Source organism: Halichoerus grypus, chromosome 9 (assembly GCF_964656455.1).
Source record: "Halichoerus grypus chromosome 9, mHalGry1.hap1.1, whole genome shotgun sequence".
NCBI classification, from domain to species: domain Eukaryota; kingdom Metazoa; phylum Chordata; class Mammalia; order Carnivora; family Phocidae; genus Halichoerus; species Halichoerus grypus.
Window position 1 is genome coordinate 30,441,505 of NC_135720.1, and position 20,633 is coordinate 30,462,137.

The 20,633-nt window shown below is 35.1% G+C and overlaps 1 protein-coding gene across 11 annotated transcripts in view; it reads right to left on the reverse strand.

The window, feature by feature from the left end:
- Positions 1-20,633, reverse strand: part of EYA4 (EYA transcriptional coactivator and phosphatase 4) — a 264,743-nt gene that overhangs the window by 58,248 nt on the left and 185,862 nt on the right. For 10 of the 11 annotated variants that reach the window (XR_013441109.1, XM_078054709.1, XM_036097432.2 and 7 more), the window contains one exon: positions 9,520-9,644. Coding sequence is in view for 10 of the 11 variants with exons in the window: in XM_078054709.1 (XP_077910835.1) it covers positions 9,520-9,644 (125 nt within the window). In the remaining variant the exon portion in view is untranslated. Of the gene's footprint in view, positions 1-8,086; positions 8,156-9,519; positions 9,645-20,633 lie in introns of all 11 variants that reach the window. The other variant, XM_036097414.2, reaches the window with a different exon arrangement.

Below are 20,633 nucleotides of genomic sequence, written 5' to 3' on the forward strand. Positions count from 1 at the left end.
CTTATAAAGGGAAGCAGGAGTACACATATTTGCATTTGTAACTCACCTAAGCACCCTCTGACATTAGAGTCAAAAGACAGAAAAAACGAATCACAGTCGGTCTTCAGCCCATTTAATCCAAATCATAACAAAGAGATTTACTAGCTTGTATTTTATTCTTCCCAAGGAGACATTAAAAAAAAAAAAAAGATTGATTGCCTAAGAGCACAATGGAGGCATATGGAAATACAGAGACCACGGGCCTGTTCCTGAGATGGGTGAAAAATGAGGCACTCTAAATAAATTTCTGCTCTTAAATATACTAAACAGTCCTAAGATGTTGGGGTTTTTATTTTAATGGTAAAACAATTTTTAATGCATTACAGAGATAAGCAGAGAGAAAGAGATCATTTCTACAGCAGTGAGTACATCTTCTGAAAACTCTTTAAAATGTTATTATTACTCTGAAGTAGTGTATTTTGCCAAAATCCTCACTTGGGAACGATGTGAGCAAGCACACCTCATCATTGTCATTAGATGCAGTGAGTGGGGGAGGGGGGCCATGAAAAAGCCTCGACCTGTTTTTGTCACACCATATTTTCCCTTTGTGGGCAAAGCTCTGCTACATACATCACAGAAGCAAGGGGATCAACTAAATTATTTTCTACTTAACACCTCTTATGTTTCCTGGTCATAAAACGGAATGATACAGTTAAATAACTCAGAAGCAAGCAGAAAACTATAAAGAAGAAAGCTGAAGACTAGCCAACCATGAGCAAACATGGCAAAAAGAACAGTGGGGTCAGAGTGTCCCCATCAACCAAGCAAGTCAGCAATGTTACTCTGTTAGAAAGGCAATTAACTGATGGAGAAACATGCAGTAATGATTATGCTCTCTTTCCACAGAAACAGAATTGACTGGACTCCCCCCCCCCGCCTCCCTCAGTGAGCCCTGGGGTTAAGTTAGCATCCATGACTGAATAATGTCATGAAGATTTGCCCAAAGATTCAGAGGAGAACTGTAAAGTTTGGAAAGCAGAAGTGAAGAAATTTGGATTACTTATCCTAGCAAAAGGCAAGTTTGAGGTTACCCTATTTTTCAATAGCAACAATAATCTGAGGACTAGGGTTTAGTTATTTGTATAATGATAAATAATGAATTGGTGGTTAAAACTTTATGGTAGTAAAATTTACATAGTAGTCCGTTTATAGTTATACCTGACTACTAATTATATTTCCCACTACAAAATTATTTACTAATGGGGCACCTGGGTGGCTCAGTGAGTTAAGCATCTGCCTTCGGCTCAGGTCATGATCCCAGGGTCCTGGGATGGAGCCCCACATCGGGCTCCCTGCTCAGTGGGGAGCCTGCTTCTCCCTCTCCCACTCCCCCTGCTTGTGTTCCCTCTCTCACTGTGTCTCTCTCTGTCAAATAAATAGATAAAATCTTAAAAAAAAATTATATACTACTACAAAACTATTTATCAAGAGCTCATTTCTCCCTCATGACAATCATATGAGGTAGATAATATTATCATCTTAATTCTTCAGATAACAAACCTGAAGCACAAAGTAGCTAAATAACTTGCCTATAGTCACATAGCTAGTAAGAACTAGAATTTGAGACCAGGTGATGTGGTTTCAGAATCTAAATTCTAAACCATACTGCCTCTCAGGAAGCACTAACTAATCAAGAATTCCTTTTATCTGTATGAAGATGATCCAGAGTGTGACCTAGGTGGATGTAAAGCTCTCTTTCTGATGTAATGCCCACATTCGACTTCTGACAAAAAAGCACAGCCCAAAGCCTTCAGCAACACTAATACAAGGGAGAGTCTCTTGAAACTTCCAAATTCTAATGCTGGGTACTTTCCTATTTACCTGTGTCTAAATCTATAAACAATTGTAAAATAGATGTAAAAAAATTACGTATTTTACTTGTGAATTGAGGAGAAAGGAGCAGAACGAGAGCTGGGTCTAAAAAACTAGTCTCGAAGCCAGACATGAGGATTAGTTCTGTTACTCTGGATCCCAGCTTTGTATTGATGTTGATTATAATCGCCTCAATTTGAAAGTTTCAGGTGGTCAAAAAGAGAAGGAAATAAAGGGAGACAAAGAGTTGTGGCTGCATTCACCATCCTGGAAACATCTCTCATTAAAACTTTAAAGGTCTGAATTTAGTCAAAGACAGACAAAGAAGTTCCATTTTACCGAGAAAAGGCATCCGTAGAAAGTATATGAAGAGAAGCATAAATGTCAAGATGTGTTCAGTGTACTAACATGCATGGATTTTAAAGTACTAACTCAACAAATGGATTTGGAGAAAAACTGCACATTAATGCTAATTTATTTTTCATATGCAGTTAAGAACAAAAAGGAAAAGAGGGAAATTTCATTTTGCTATGAAAAGCACATTATTCTCACATTAGGTGGACATCAACAAACATCTCTTGGCTCCAAGTAAAATGCAAAGTTAATTTGGTTTGATCTTGTAAAGAAAAAAAAATAACATTAGGTAATAAAAAATAATTTGTTCTTCCAGGGGCAGAAAACTGAGAGGACATTCCATATATGATTCCATATATGATTAGTTAATTAAAAAGACAGAACACAAATAAGTATCTTAATATTTCTAAAACAGGTAACTACTACAATGGAAACACTATCTTAATTAAAAAGCTTGAAAAATGCAAGTCATTTTCAATAAAGGTTCAAACATATTTAAAATGTATCCCATTTTCTTTTGTCTTGGTTTTGTTTCTGCACTTTCAATTAAATATACCATGTACTTTATTAGTGGCAGGAAACTTTGTTTTTAGTTAAATATGTGCAAGGCATTACTGGAAAGATACTCATCAATGAAAGACCTTACTATTTTCTAAAACTTATAAAAATCCTCATTCCAAATGATTATCAGTGTAATTCATTGTCATGTTCAAATGTAACTTTTTCTCACTGTATTTCACTTTTCTTAAAGTAACACAGGTTCAACAGGGTTTTTAACTTATTAGGACAATGTCCACAATCATTACATGCTATAAAATGGAAAGGACAATCTTCTAGAAGTGATAAACATCATATTTTTCAAAAAAATGAAACTTATAAAATAAATGTTTTGATTTCAAAAGTAACAAGCATATTTTAATGTCCTAAGTTAAAGAGTATTGTGGTTTTACTCTTCTCTATGTTCAAAATAAGTAATTCGGCATTCAGGGTTAATTCAGTAATTCAGGGTTTCTCTAAAGGATGACAAACTATATACAGCACTCTGTACAGAACTTATTATTCAAGAAATACTTGTATTGTCAACCCCCCCCCACTAGTTATATATTTGCAATTTGGATCTTTTTCATAGAGCCAAACTTAAAAAAAAAAAAAGAAAAAAGTCAAAATATTTTTATTGTTATGTTAATCCCCGTACATTACATCATTAGTTTTAGATATAGTGTTCCATGATTCATTGTTTGTGCATAACACCCAAAATATTTTTAATATATTGATTGTAATATGTTGGTATAATTGGATTTTATTTTTCACCTTTAAAGATAATTGCTATCTATGGACTAAACCAAAACTGTATGTGATTATTGTCGGGTGTCAGCTGTGCCTCGGCCTTCATCCCTACCCTCCTGCGCATATTTTCAAAGCAAATTTAATCTTGTCTGTTCAGATTATCTTTGGAACTCAAGTACAACATTAATGTTTATTAAATATTTGTGAAGAAAGTCTGTTTATTATAATAATCCAAAGTTCATGTTCATTAGTTGCGATAGCAGATTTAATCCTTGAAGGAGGTGACCCAAGTAATTTACATTTTACATTTCATCTTCCAAAATCTGTGCTTAAACTGGTGTACACTTAAAAGACATATATATGTTAATTCTAAATATACTTCTTTCTGAACCACAAAATCACCCATAGCTCCTCCTAACAGCATAGATTCTACAAAGAATTTCAGGAGGAGTTAGATTAGGAAGGTTACAATTTATAACACTGCAGGGGACACACAGTATTGCCTACCGATTTTAATAATTAGTATAGCCTATGATTTATGTTTGTCTAAATCAATATATTCACTCTAAAATCTATGAGCACCAAGTGTCTTTCACTCCTAAATATCCAGAAAGTAATTTCGTAAAATAATCTGATAAAGCAATTTATGGTTTTCATTAAAAAGAAATCTAAAAAGAAATAGAGCCACGATAGTAGGTGGTTCTACTTCACAAACACATAACATTTGGAAATAAACCCCTTGCCTAAGTCAATCATCTGTATAATAAATATAATAAAAATTCTGGAAGATTCTTTTCTATGATATATAGATTTTAAATACAGAAAATGTTATAAATCTGATCAGAATGTCTGATTTAGGTTCCCCCAAACCTTCTCTTTAAAGCATTTTCTTAATCTCCATGTAGAATCAAATATTCCTTCCCTCTGCTATGCACCCACCTTGAACACATTATGCACTCATTACTTTCTTGTCTGTTTCCCTCTGCTGGACTTTTGGTCCCTTGATGGCCAGTATCATATTCTATAGGTCAATGGGTTCCTATTTCCTAGCACAGAGCCTGGCATATAACAGGAATTTGATACATTTTAATTGAGAAAGTGAAAATCTACTTTTAGATCCTATCCTAAGCAATTCCAACAGATGTCTTTCTGTAAAGTACAGCTAATCATGAATCTTGACACCATTAAGCAAATAAAAATCTTACCTATTTCTGTAAGTAACTTTTCATATGATTGGCATGCATTTACGTGCATAAATACGCATATACATGAAGTATACAGAACATAAAGATGGCTTTATATCGGGGGTCAGCGAACTATATCCTACATGCCAAATCTTCCCCATGGCCTGTTTCTGTATAGCCTATGAGTTATGAATGGCTTTTAAATTTTTTGACAGTTGAAGAATATCAAAAGACGAATATTTGTGACATGTGAAAATTTTCTTTAATTCAAATTTCAGTGTTCACAGATCAAAGTTTATTTGAACACAGCCAAGGTCATTGTCTATGGCTGCTTTTGTGGAACAACAGCAGAGCTGAATAGCTAAAACAGAGACCACATAATCTGCAAAGCCGAAAATATTTACTATCTGACCTTTTACAGAAAAAATTTGTTAACCACTGATCTACATGCTAGGGTATGATTGCATTTATTCCGCTTTTATTGACAGTTCTACATTTTAACAATTTTACAAGCAACAAAAATTTGAAAGGAAAATTAGTTTCCAATATAAATCTGCAGATGTAATTATATAATTAGGACTAAGGTGCTGAAACACTTCAAATCAATTCAAGGAATAATGTAATATATTTAAAGAGTACCAATGTAGTATGGTAGGATATTAAGGTGACACTATCAACTTATTCATATTAGTAAAAACTATATAATTAAAGTCCTTCTGAAAATCTCAAAGTTAATGGAAAGATTTTCAAAAGCCACTAAATTAGCTTTTGCTTTTTCCTTTTTTTATAATAATTTTATAAAGTGATCCAATTCCCACAATAAAACCCAATATTAAAAATAAAACAGTTTAGGGGCACCTGGGTGGCTCAGTCGTTAGGGGTCTGCCTTTGGCTCAGGTCATGATCCCAGCATCCTGGGATCCAGCCCCACATCAGGCTCCCTGCTCCGCAGGAAAGCCTGCTTCTCCCTCTCCCACTCCCCCTGCTTGTATTCTCTCTCTCACTGTGTCTCTTTCTGTCAAATAAATAAATAAATAAAATCTTTAAAAAATAAATAAATAAAACGGTTTACTGTCAATGGGAGAGATATGCACCAAATCCTTAAGTCTGTGCTATAAACACCCAACATACACCCATACAATAAACACCCCAAAGTCATTAAAATTCATAAATTCATAAATTTCATATCAATATGCCACCAAGACTACACCGTTAATAATCAAAGTATACCTAACATTTTATTACTAAAAGCTTACCTTCTTTGGCCAGTTTACACATTCTAAATGCTGAAAATATGCTATATGACCAAACATTGGAGAGTCTTTTAACATAATGCATGTTTTCATTTTCCTTAAAAACTACTGCCTAGTTATTACTGAATTATTAATTAAAGAAAGGGAAATATACTGTTTTTTACTGGCAAACAATTTGTATTCCTATCTAATTTAAGACAAAAGCTTTGGCATGGAAATATTATCCTCCTTCTATAGAAAGAGATTAAAGCTCAGAGAGGTTAAATCACTTGTTCAAGGTGACATAGCTAGTAAGTATGTTCCTTCTGACACACAATTCCTGTTCTTCCCACATGGCCACGTGACTATTAACATTAATGCTAAGAATTAGGAAAATCTGAGGCTTAATATTTAGAAAAATATTTCTTGGGGTGCCTGGGTGGCTCAGTCATTAAGCGTCTGCCTTCAGCTCAGGTCATGATCCCAGGGTCCTGGAATCAAGCCCCGCATCGGGCTCCTGCTTGGCGGGAAGCCTGCTTCTCCCTCTCCCACTCCCCCTGCTTGTATTCCCTCTCTCGCTGTGTTTCTCTCTGTCAAATAAATAAATAAAATCTTAAAAAAAAAAAAAGACTCCAAAATAAAAAAAAAAAAATGTTTCTGGTTGAGATTAGATGTAAATTATTAAATACTGATTGTACATATGTAAAGTTGCCCATGTTACATGAATATTTGAGAACAATAGCCAGTGAGCTAAAAATGTTTTTTACAGACGAAATGTTTAAAAAATAAATAAAAACTAGAATATTTTATGATGTGATGACTATGAAATTTAAATACTAGGATCCATAAATAAGGTTTTATTGGAACCTGATGAATGTCATCCATTTATGCATTGCCTATGCCTGTTTTTGAGTTATTGGTGACATAGCTGAGTAGATGAGACAGACATGGTATGCTCTATAAAGGCTAAAATATTTATTATCTGGCCCTTTATAGAAAAAGACCCTGAGTTAGAATTAAGAGAAACTAAATTCTTGCAACATATTTTAAGTATAAAATGTATATTTTAAGTGTGGAATTGAAAAACATTTTGAGCTAAAATTATAGAAAAACAAATAATGTGTATAATGGAGTATTCTTCATTCACTGGCCATATATTTTAATTTAATTAGATAGAGCAAGATCCAGCCAAACTGCCTATCCTAACTGCTCTCTTATAATGCACATTTCCAACAGGTAAGGAGGTCTTCTTATTAATCTTAAAATTGGGTGATTTCATGTTAGTGTTATAGTTTTGCTTTTATTTTTTGATTTTGATAATATATTAACTTTTGATTTAGAAAAAAAATTTTTATGGGGCACCTGGGTGGCTCATTTGGTTGAGTGTCCGGCTTTTGGTTTAGGCCCAGGTCACGATCTCAGGGTCCTGGGATTGAGTCCTACGTCCGGCTCCATGCTTAACGGGGAGTCTTCTTGAGGATTCTTTCTCTCCCTCTCCTTTTGCCCCTCCCCAGCCTCTCTCTCTCTCTAATAAATAAATAACTCTTTAAAAAAAAAGAAAGTTTGTTTATACTTTTATATATTTTGTGTATATGAATGTAGTAATTATAGTTCAAAGTATTTTAAGGGTTAATATTGATTTATAATTTTAAATGTATAGCTTTCACACTGATAATTCTTTAAATGATGGAATTTTAAATGTTTATGTTATACTTTAGGCACTTAACTGGATTATTTATTGAAGTCCATAAAATCACGAATATCTTTTTGCCATGTTAAGAATTTAAATTAAGACAGTCTGTAGGTTATGGAGATGACTGAGTTTGTATGTATGTACAGTCTGCTTCACTTGCTCTTACTGATAGGACTGCTGTGCTGAATTAGCCACTTAGATGATATGTAGTTAGAAAGACAATAGCTGCATCTGTTGGTGCGACATTATAAAAAAATGTAAGAAAAAACAGTACTGGTCTAAGGAATCTCAGATTACAATAGTAGTTGGTAAGAAAAAAAACATAGTCAACTGTTATCTATAAACAACAAAAAGTCATGTTTATTTCTCCTTTTTCTTTACAAGTACTTAACACAGGAAGTGCAAACAGAAATAGCAACAGAAAGCAAACCAGAAGGGCAATACCACACACCCAAACACATGCAGTGTACCATCATCTCTCATACTTGTTGCGGAAGAGGGGGTGTTGCAACTCAGCAACCAGTCTGCAGTGTTTAAAACAGTCATGTTGTCCCCTGAGAACAGGAACAGTATAAGGGTTCATTGTCCGAATGCCTGCTCAGTGTACATGAATAGTCTTCAATGCTTGCACTGGTTCCTGACCTTTTAGCCAAAATCGTAACTGCAATGTATGACTTTTATACTTTATCAGGTCTGTTTTAGTTTAGTTAAATACATACACATGATGATTAGTGAACTCTAAGGTTTGATTCCAGAGTTTTTAAAAATCTTATTATATGTACCCAAGTTAAGGTTTAAATATAAATGTTCTTACACCAGAAATCATCACTAAACAATCTTATAAATTTGCAATCCTATAATTAATTAGCTAAAATTATAGATGCAAGTTTAGAGACAAATAAACATTATAAACAAGGAAATGTTAATCTACAATGGGTTTGGTGTAAAACATTATTAAATACAGGCAAACTGCAATGCACACAACTTTACAAAAAAATTTTAGACTGCACAGTTATTTTAAATTAAATGGGAAGAGGTGTATCAATTTCATAAATACTGAAAATTTAAAAGAAAATATGATGTGGCAAATGCTGTTATCTAATAATATAATTAGTTTATAAATTAAAACTAATTTCATATAATTTTTCTCTTATTGACTAAAATAGATCTATAAAACTTCAAAATGATGGAGAATAACTTAAAAAGTAGCTTACACATAATGTGTATATATTTGACATCTCTCTACATATTCTGATGTAAAAATTGACCATATATTTTGATGGCTGAATGCATTTTCTAAAATTAGTAGGGCAGGATATCTGAAATAACTGTTATGCTGTGGCATAATTATAGGCTAATCAAATGAGAAAGTATCTGAAAAAAATTTAATTCCCAATTTAAATACATCAGGTATTAATCTCTTTGAAAAGAAAGTGCAGCAGACATAAATATTTTTCTATTCTCAAACCTCTTTTAAGAAAAAAAGAAAAATTTGGGATAGCCTTTCTCCTGCAATTCAAAATAAAACCAAAAACTAGTATACTAGTATAATTTCTTTTCTCTCTGTCTCTCTCTCTCTCTCTCACAAGATCAGAGTGCAAATCTTTTTGGCCACACTTTCTACATTTTTTTTTTTTTGGAATACTTACAAGGGCAAATACAAAAAGGGAGCTTTGCTAAAAGCCTTCAAAATGTTGTTCAGGGATATCTATTCTTTCTGAATTTTTCCAGCTACAGAGGAGGCGCAAAAGTTTCAAGAAAATCAACAGAATAACAGTCTATCGGCCATATATTCCCTGGATATAATGCTGATTATGTTATTACTGATAAGGATTTATTTATTAGCAGATCCCTAGCATGTGAAATTATAGCAAACATTGAAATGTGCTTCTGGGTGTCTCTGGGGTGGTACACTTACCTCCTGTGCCATTTGTGGTGACAGATGTGCTGCTGAGATTAGCCTTCTCCAGTTTGGAGCTACCAGGAGTATCACCACTTCCAACAAGAGGATGAGGACTTGCGAGGTCCTGCATTTCCATAGACCTGATAGAGCAGGAAGCAGCAGAGCAAAAGCTGAAATCTCAGCAATGACTTCTTAATAAACTACATATATTATTCTACTGAGCACACATGTGATCTCACAATAAGAACTGAGACTAACAGCTAAGACTTCTTTGTTAACCAGGTGAACATGACGGTCCATTAAAAATTAGTAAATAAATAAAGCTTCCACGGTAGTCTAGCCTCATAATATATTTGTAATCCTACAACTATTCTGTATAATAAAGTACAGAAGAAAGACTCTGTCATCTTAGCTGTTTAAGTTGATAGGGATACCTTCCCTCCTACACTGACCATCTCAGTTATAAACATGTAGAAATGTGGGAACTCCTAAAATGTGATGTATTCAGCCACCAGTGACAAAGAAATCAATAGCTAGAAATAAAGTATAAACTCAAAGTCAGAACAGAAACTTCTAGCTGACCTTGTGGATCCAGGGCTGAAAACTGAGCTGAAGGACTGAGGGCTAGAGTTGTTACACCTTTAGTATCTACTTAGGAATAGACAGGTTGACTTAAGTCTGTTTCAGGGAATGTGCTGGAATTGAGCCCCTAAATAAAACCGAGACTCTTGAAAGGCTGACGCTCTTTGGAAACAGAAACTAAAAAAGCAGGATTTCACAGTAGTCCAAAGAAGGCATACATGCTTCAATGAAAGAAGAGAAACACAAGAGATCAACAAAAATCAAGAGAGCTTATCACCAACAAGCTACCCTGTAAAAATACTGGAGGAAGACCTTCTGTTCAAAGGAAGGATACCAGATAAAAACCCAGAGCTACAGGGAGGAATGAAGAGTGACAGAAATGTAAATGTATAGGTAAATACAAAGGTTATCTTTTGTTTTTCTTTTAATTCATGAAAGACAGCCAACTGAAGCCAAAAAAAGAAAAAAAGTGATTTATAATATGGTATAGGAATAAAATATATGTCAGTAGCACAAAGAGAGTGGGACAAAATTATATTCTTTTAAGGTTCTTTCATTTGACATGAGGTGTTATGATATACTTGGAGAAGACATTTAGGATACATCAAGTAACACCTAACATTAAATATTAATAAGAAAAAAATATTAACAGATATATATAACAAAAATTCAATGGAAAAATTAAAATAAAACATTTAAAAATTTTGATTAACCCCAAAGACCAGGAAGAGAAAAGAAGAAAGAACATATGTGAAAAATAGAAAACACGTAGCAAGATAGCACACTCAAACCTAACCATATCAATGATTACGCTAAATATCAATGGACTAAACACTCCAATGAAGAGCCAAAGATTGTCAGATTGGATTAAACAACCACAGCCCAACTATTAGGGATCTACAAGAGAAGTATTTTAAATACAGACACACTGTGATACTATGGTATATTGCCCAGAAGAATTCATTCCTATAGCTGCTGTAGTGTTACCAACTGACAGTTCTCAACTAAATTCCTCTCCAGGACTTGCCCTCAAATAAAGAGTCATTTTGACCTAAATCACACCCTTTCTGGGGCAGCCCTCATCTACTGACTGACCATGAAGGGGTATAAAGGTATTACCCTCACCCTGAAAGTCACTTGAGTCTAGAGTCACCATAAGATCAGCTGAGACCTTTGTTGCAGTTGCATTGACGATCAAAATCTCTCAGTCTAATCATGCTTCCATCATTCCACCAAAAATAATACCACTGAAAGCACACTCCAATAAACTCCTGGCACATAAATCTCCATGTTAGAGTCTGCTTTCTGGGAACTTGAGCAGTGATAAGACACAACTAGGTTCAGAGTAAAGAATGGAAAACAATGTAACATGTAAATAATAAACATAAGATAAATGTTTGGGCTATTATAATATCACAAAATGGTCCTCAAAATGAAGAGTATTACCAGATACAAAGAGATGAATTAAGAAAATGAAAGAAATGATAAATTCCTCACAACCCTAGATGTGCATGTAGCATGTAGTGTACTAGCCCGAGCTTCAAAATATATAAAGCAAAAACTAACAGAATTAAGGGAAGAAACTGACTAGCAGTCCATGGTCATACCTGGAGCTTTTACAACATTCCTTCCCCAGTAACCAATTGCAAAAGTAGACACTGTCACCAACATGCTGTAGTTGACAGTTATAGTATACTAATACCCAATAATTATAGAATACACACTATTTTCAAGTGCACATGGAATGTCTACCAGGATGACTGTCAGGTTGGGCATAATATAAGTATCATTAGATTTTAAATTAAACCTTACAGAGTATAGTATCTGGCCATAATTAATTAAATTAGAAAGCAATGGTAGTACAATACATGAAATAATCATTAAAACTTGAAAATTAAACACCACAATTCTAAGTAACCTATGAGTCAAAGAAGAAATCACCAATGAATTTAGAAAATGCTTAGGACAAAATACTAATGAAAACACATCAAATCACCCCACATGTAGTCAACTGATCTTTGACAAAGTAGCAAAGACAATACAGTGGAGCAAATGCAGTTTCTCTAACAAATGGTGTTGGAAAAACTAGACATCCACAAACACACAAAAAATAAGTCTAGACACAGACCCTATACCCTTCACAAAAACTAATTCAAAACTGACCATAGACCAACATATAAAATGCAAAGTTATAAGTTTTGAATACAACACCAAAGATAGAATCCATGAAAAATAAATACTGGTAAGCTGAGCTTCATTAAAATTAAAAACTTCTCTTCAAAAGTCAATGTCAAGAGCATTCAAAGACAAACCACAGACTGGAAGAAAATATCTGCAACAGACACATCTGATAAAGGACTGTTATCCAAAATATATAAAGAACTCTTAAAACTCAACAATAAGAGAAAAACAACCTGCTTAAAAAAGGGCCAAACACTTCAACAAACACCTCACCAAAGAAGAGATATAGATGGCAAATAAGCATATAAAAAGATAGTCCACATCACATGTTATCAAGGAAATGCAAGTCAAAACAATAAGATAACACTTCACTATTTACTAGAATGACCAAAGTCTGGAATACTGACAACATCAAATTCTGGCAAGGATATGGAGCAACAGGAACTCCCATACATTGCTGGTGGGAATGCAAAATGGTATAGTCACTTTGGAAGACAGTCTGGCAGTTGCTTATAAAACTAAACATACTCTTACCATATGATCCAGCAGTCACTCTCCTTGATATTTATGTAAAGGAGTTGAAAATATATGTCCACACAAAAATCTGCACACAGATGTGTAGAGTAGCTTCATTCATAATTGCCAAAACTCGGAAGCAACCAAGATGTTTTTCACTAGGTGAATGGATAAATTCTAATATAGAGAGTCAATGGGCCATTATTCAGTGTTAAAAGGAAACAAGCTTTCCAGCCATGAAAAGACATGAAGGAATCTTCACTGCATATTACTAAGTGAATAGCCAATCTGAAAAGCCATACATACACTATGATTCCAATTATATGATATTCTAGAAAAACAAAACTATCTTGCTGGCGTAGAGATGAGGGAGGGATAAATAGGAGTACAGAAAATTTTTAGGACAGTGAACATATTCTGTATGATCTTGTAATAAAAGATATATGTCATTATACATTGTCCAAACCCACTGCATATACAATACCAAGAGTTAACCCTAAAGTAAACTATGGACTTACAGATATGATGACAAGTCAGTGTAGGTTCATCCTTGGTAACAGATTCACCATTCTGGTGAGTAATAACAATGGAGGAGGCTATACATGTATTGGAACAGAGGGTTTATGGGAAATCTCTGTACCTTCCTCTCAGCTGTGTTATGAACTTTAACTGATCAAAATATAAAGTCCTTAAAACAAAACAAAGACTGCATATCAATATTTGTGATATGCAAATGAAGCAGTGGCTAATGAGAAATTTATATCTTTAAAAGATTATATTAGAAAAGGAGACAGGTTTAAAATCTGTGATCTAAATTTCTACCCTAATAAACTAAAAAAAAAGGAAATTAAACCCAAAGTAAATAAAAGGAAGGAAACAATAAAGAGCATAAATCATTGAGAGAGAAAAATCTATGAATAATAGAGAAAATTTACAAATCCAGAAGATGATCATTAGAGATACTAAAAATATTTAAAAAGATAATAAGGAAATATTATGAACAACCTTATGTCAAAGCGTTCACTAATTTAGATAAAATCAGCAGAATTCTTAAAAGATACAACCTATAAAACCAACTGAATAAAAAATAGGAAATCCAAATAGTCCTATATCAATTAAAGAAATTGAATTCATAATTAACACCCCCCCCCAAAAAAAACCACAAAAAACAAACAAACAAAAAAACCCAATTCCAGGGCCATATAGTTTTCTTAGTGAATTCTAATAAATAAGGAAAAATAACAGTCTTTTATAAATTCTTTCAAAAAAATAGGAGGGAACACATTTCACTCCATTTTATGAGAAAAGGATTACTCTCATCTAAAATCTGACAAAGACAATTTAAAAAGGTACAAGGGCCTTGCCAGTAGTAAATCCAAAACATGAACCAAAAATATCTGAAACTTAAGTCAATACTGCTCCAATTCAAATACTGAAATATCAAAATGATGGCTGTTCAGGAATTGGTAGTTCCCCTCCTGCTCAACGCTTAAGAGGAATCTGAATGCTCAGACCTTACCTTAAGTGCCAGCCAGAGTCAAGGATTTAGACTCTTCAGGAAATAAACATGACAAAAAAACAGTATGCTTCAGGCTCTACTGAGTTTTTATGTTCAGAATACCATAAATATTTTGAATACCATATGTATCTTGAGTCCTAACAAGAAGCAGGAAAGTGTGAACTCTAGTAAAGAGAAAACACAGTAAACAGAAGCAGACCTGTATATGACCCAGGTTTTAGAATTATCAGACTAGGATTTAAAAATTATTTTGAATATATGAAATAATTTACAGGAAAAGATGCATACCCACGCAAGATGTGTGTGTGTGTGTGTGTGTGTGTGTATATCACACATATACATATATATACATATGTGTCATATATATTTATACACATATAATACACTTATATATAATACATATGTATATATGTACATATAGTTATACATACATCTAATACATATATGTATATAATATGATATGTAATATACATATATGTATATATCTATGTATTGCATATAGAAAAGAAACAAAAACTCTAAAAAAATGAAAATTCTAGAACAAAAATTACAATATATTAAATAAAAATATTCTTTGGATAGATTTAACAGAAGATTAGACACTGCAAAAGCAAGAATCAGTAAATCTGAAGCTGGGCCATTAGAAATTACCCAAACTGGAACAGCAATACAAAAATGGAGGGGCAGGGGAATTAAATTGAGTATAAGTAACTTGTGTAATATTATCAGGAAGCAAGAGAGTGAGACAGAATAATACTGAAATAAGTAATGGCCAAAATTTTTCCAAATGTGATGAAACACCAACCCACAGATCATTTAAATATGATGGACAACAAATGAGAAAAGGGAAAAGAAAACCATACCTACACACATTGTAGCCAAATTCTGAAAATAACATAAGTAGAAAGCTTTACAGCAACCCGAATAAAAAAATAGGGAAATAGTAGTATTCCCCAAAAAACTATTATCTGTAGCACACTCCTGGTAACAAGCTTAATTATAGTAAGTAATGAATGTTTATGACTTTATTATCTCCTACTGGACCCACCCAATATATTTTTAATGTAATTGATCAAATTAATTAACAATTTCTTATTATACGCAAAGCACTGTCACAGTTGTTAGGATTGCTGAGTGAAAAAAACATGGCCCTACCCTCCAGGAGTTTATGATCCAAACGAGAAAGCAGATCTTGTGCAAGGAAAATTAAAGTACATTAAATGTCCACTGAATGGAACAGACAGAAGTCTGCGTGAACTCAGAGTACGGCAAATTTTCTCAGAAACTATTAGCTGGGTTTTGATGATTTCAAAGGGATTCTGGGGGAGTCACTGGTCAGTGGTACTGCTGAAGCTGCAAGGTAATATATGGGCTCAGCCAATTTAGACCACATGCAAGGTGAAGAAGCAAGGCAAATTAGTCAGGAATGAAAAGATGGAGCATACACTGAAGAGAGGAGTAAAACTATGTTGCTCCTGCAAAACAAAACAAAAATAGCCTTGGTATTTTACATTCCAGTTTCCAGGAAACCAAATGCAATGATCTGAACCTTTACAGTAAGTCCCCTTTGCTTGAATTCCCTTCAGTAGGTTGATATTTCTTAAAATTAAAAGAGCCTTCTGAAAACAGATGTGCATTATTACCACAAACTATACAGCAAGAATATTCCTATATTTCCTTCTGCATGTTCTGTAATTAATTGAATTCTGAAACTTTAGATCCTTTTTAAGTCTACTTTATACAAAATAGAAGATACAAGATGTAAAATGTACCATAGACTTCAACAGCAGAAAATGATTAATGGTACCAGTTTTTACTGAGTACATATAGTATGACACATGCTATGCCTGGTATGTCGTATATATTCTCTCCTTTAATCTTTACAGTAAACATTTATATGCATATTACTTCCCGTATTTTATAGGTGAAGCAATTGAGGCGTACGGAGGATGCACAACATGCCCAAGACCACGTAGGTAGAAAGTAGCAGCCCCAGAATCTGAACTCGCGTCTATCTGATGGCAGAGACCAGGTTCTTTCTGTCACACATTGTATGTTTCCCATTTTTTAAGTGACTTTAATTCTGTCACACTGTGAAACCACAATCAGGAATGCAGAATACTGCAGTAAAACATTTTGAATAGTTTTCAAAAATCACTGAAGTCAATATAAGCATCTGCTCTGCCAAATCTATACTAGTTATCATCATATTTAAAGGTGACCCTCTTTTCCACCCAAGATGCCTGTTTCAACCCCTTTTTAGTCATAAGGCCATGTGAGTACTAGCATCAGTCTGGACAATATAAAAAATGAACTTATCCATCAACACAAAAACTCATTTTAAAAATAAAGAATTGCAGGTTACATGCAACTAGTTTCTTGGTTCTTTTCTAAAATTCTTTTGTAGCATAGACAGAATTTATTTCTAACAGACTGAAATATCCTCTTGAAACCCAAGGAACAGCAAGCTTTCTATCTGTGTATTTCAGAGTCTGCTCTAACTCAGAAACCATAATTCCTTCTGCACAGACGCTGGTAATGGGTCACAGCCTTTGCACATACAGGCTGAGATTCCATCAATCCTCCATGACCCAAGAAATGCGAAAGCATCCAGTACTTTCCAGCTTTTTCCATACCAGCTTTTTCTCTTTGCAGAAAGTGGACAGCCTGTGTGTATGGCTCTATGTCTCATGCTGTCAGAGTGAATCTTCACTGTAGCCACCAGAAGGAGTCTAAGGAAAGGCTTTGCTTTGTTTAGCACTTCCTTTTCTAATATGTCTTAATTCCCCTTAGCTGCAAAGCAGGAATAATAACATTAGTCTCCACTTTAATAATGAGTCTCAGCTCCATTAAGGCAGGAATTCTTATCTTATCTTATTCACTGTTTTTCTTCGCTACACTTAGAATTGTGTAGGCTACTTGCTGAGTGCTAATGAATGAACAAATAAAATAGGAAAAATGTAGATGAAGTGATCTGAGGTACCTGGAGTCAAATGTAGTCTAGTTCAGAGAACACTGCTTGAACATCTACCATGTTCTAGAGACAGTTCTAGGAATACTTAAAATATCTCCAGAGACCTTGCAGGCTAGTGGAGAGCAAGAGAACAAACAGGTGGAGGGAAACAGGGATCAGTTCTCTGATGTGAATGTGTGTGGAAGTTTTCATATCTGTATGTGCAGTGTTAGATCTTCCAAATGAGTAAGAGGTTGTGTGTGTGTGTGTGTGTGTGTGTACACACCCATGTGTTGGGGGCGAGGAGAAAGATGCTCTGCCTGTGTACAGAAAGCCACTGTGGAAGAAAAAAGAAAATAAAGCGACTTGGTCAACTTAGATCAGATGAAAGTCATGGCATGTCACTACTGAGTACCGGTTTCCACTATCTGGAAAAAGCCCATCAGGTAACAATGCCAGGCCATCTTAAACCAACACATTTCAGTTTCAAATCCAAGAAACCCTTGTCATAGCTGCAAATCTAAGCCAGTTTCTCCTTGGGCAGTAAGGCTGGGGAGGTGTGGATCCTCTCCAGTGGATGTAGATCCATTGTGTCACCGATCAGGGGAACAGACAGTTTCGGAAGGAGACCCTCATTAACCCATTTTACCAGATATGGTCAGAACTGGGTGCCACCGGAAAGAAGCAGAAATGGAGGAGGAAGAAGACCCCTAGCAACAAGTATCAAGAAAATGGACCATGCATAATGGGAGCTGTTCTTGCAATTTGCCAGTGACCTCATGCCTGTCCCTGGGGCCAGCATGAATGCTTGCAGTACAAGTGACCTGTCTGCCAGGGTGACCTCAGGCCCTGGAGTAACAGCAAATAAAGCAATGAACAGACTGTTCTCTGGACACTTCTACAGTCTTTCCTTTCCAGAGCCTGCAGCTCTACACTTGAGATCTGCAACTCTGGCCCTTTCTTCACTATGATCCTAACAAATTATCCAGATAAAACATGGTTTCCCCACCAAAGAAATGCGAGTAAATATTTTTAAAAAACAGAAGCATATTTCTAAATGCCAGTTTTCAAAACCCCGCCCCCACTTAATCTGTAAACAAAGAAAAAAAATTGAATGAATTTCCCAAGCATTATTTGAATGGTACAGGACTCAAGTTTCTGTTAGATCAGTTACAAACCATGGTTAATGAAGCAGGAAATTATTTCCCTCCAGTAAGTAGTAAAGCTGAAGGCCACAATCAAAACAGCTATGGCCATCAATTATAACCAGAAACACACGGACTCTTTTTCTGAGAAAAACTCTACCAGTAAGGATCAAACTGGATGAATAAACGTATAAAATAAAGATGACCCCCCCCGGAAAAAGGTGGTCCCCTACTAAAATGATGGAATTTCAATGTCCTCAAATGCAAAAATACCATTTTATGCTCGAGGCTGTGAATGCAGTCTTAAGAGCCTACATGGTAGACTCAGACCTGGGTTTTAAACCCTGTCTCTCCCATTTACCAGTCACTGGACTTTAGGCTCAAAAATGAAGATAATAATATCCACTGGAGGGCTGCTGTGCGAATTAAATAAGATCACACACACACACACACACACACTGCACAGAATTTGGCATACAGTAGCTCTTAATAAATGTTTGCTAATCCTACAGTCGCTTCCACAACACTGTCAATAAATGCCTGATTTGTCTGTTTGAAAACTTGTGTTCACAAGAAAATTGTTTTCTTAAGAGGCAGCCCATTTCATTTTCAGATCACTCTTACTATTAGAAAGTTTCCCATACATAGTTTCCATGGAACTTTGGTCTCAGAAGAAACTGAACCCACTGACATGGGTCAAGTCAAAACCTCCTTTCCCATAATAACTGCCCTTCAAACTCCAAAGAGGGCTGCCCTGGCCCAGAGCCTCTACAGGTACAAAATACAGCAGAGACCATACAACTCTCACCGTGGACCCATCAGCACAGCCCGAAGAGTACATCAGCTTTGCTACCAGACACTTCAAAGTACTAATACATGATGAAACCCAACTAACGAAACCCTTAAGCCTTTGCCCCATGTTAGGATTTACAGTCCTGTTTTCTCTCAGTCGCTACACATGCAGTTGGCATTTGGAACCCAAGTAAACAGCTTTTCATGTGTTCCTCCTAAATGCCATCTTGTTGGAGCAAGTCCATTGTTTCAGCTTGTCCCACTACATTCTGATTCTGCTGTCAACCTACTTTTCCCCTGTGTTATGACACCAATAAATTCTCTTAGCTTGCCTTCAGTACCGAATCACAGTAAAAATGCTGAAAGGGCCAATGTCAAACAGATCTTGAAGAGGACACTAGGTGGATCTCCAGGTTTATACAAACTCCTCAGGAATAATTATTGAGCTACTAGTAGTACTCATGTTCAGTCTGTATTTTTCTATCATTCCCCCACCGTCATAAATATATCGAGAGCCTCTGACACACCCCTTGCTGAATTCCATATGTACTTTGTATAACACATGTCTTTGTTCCTCTTTTCTGGTACTGCTGTCATAAAGACTGAGGTTATTCTGTCTGCCTTCTGCTTAGAGAACTTAGATTAGATCCTCGTGACCACAGCCCTCTTTCTAATTATTTACATTTAATTATCTAAGAATGTAATTTTAGAATCAACAATTCACAAGAATTTTGCTGTCTATAGTTTATGTCATATATGGAAACAACGAAAGTGATTTCTCATAAGCAATATGATGATAAAATACACATAAGGTGTGCATTGTATCAGATAAAAATATGGCTTGGGAATCAGAAACATGAGTATAAGTCTATGATCTACTACCTAGAAAAAGTTAATGGGTGTATGTGTAGATGGTTTTCTGAATATCTTCTCAGGTTTACAAGACTCTCTAAATAACACCAAAAGCCTTCCATAGACAGGCATTCTGTACTAGCTTCCCTTTTACGCCAAGACATTCTGTATCTTTATGAGATTACTCAACCCATTCACTTTGAACGCAAGGAAGTTAGCACCTGCCACGAGGGATCAGAATGTGAAATATGATGAGGGAGCCCTGTGATAAGTGCCTGACCTTAGCAAACAAAAATAAAACCCCTAAGAAAAAGAAGAAAATGCAGCAATATACAAACCAAAGTATTGTGTGGCTCTAAACAGAAGCAATTAAAGTTCTAGTCCATAGTAAACAGTAGTTGAGTGTGCGATTCAAGGAACAGGAATGCCAGGAGGCGTCAGGGAACTCCCTCACTGCACCATCCTTATGACACTATAACATGATAGTCCCCATTAAAAAAAAAAAAAAAAGCCAACCAGCCATCTTAGTGATAGGAACCTGGGGCCCATTTCTCATCTGACATAATACTTCACGGAGCAGGTCCAAAAA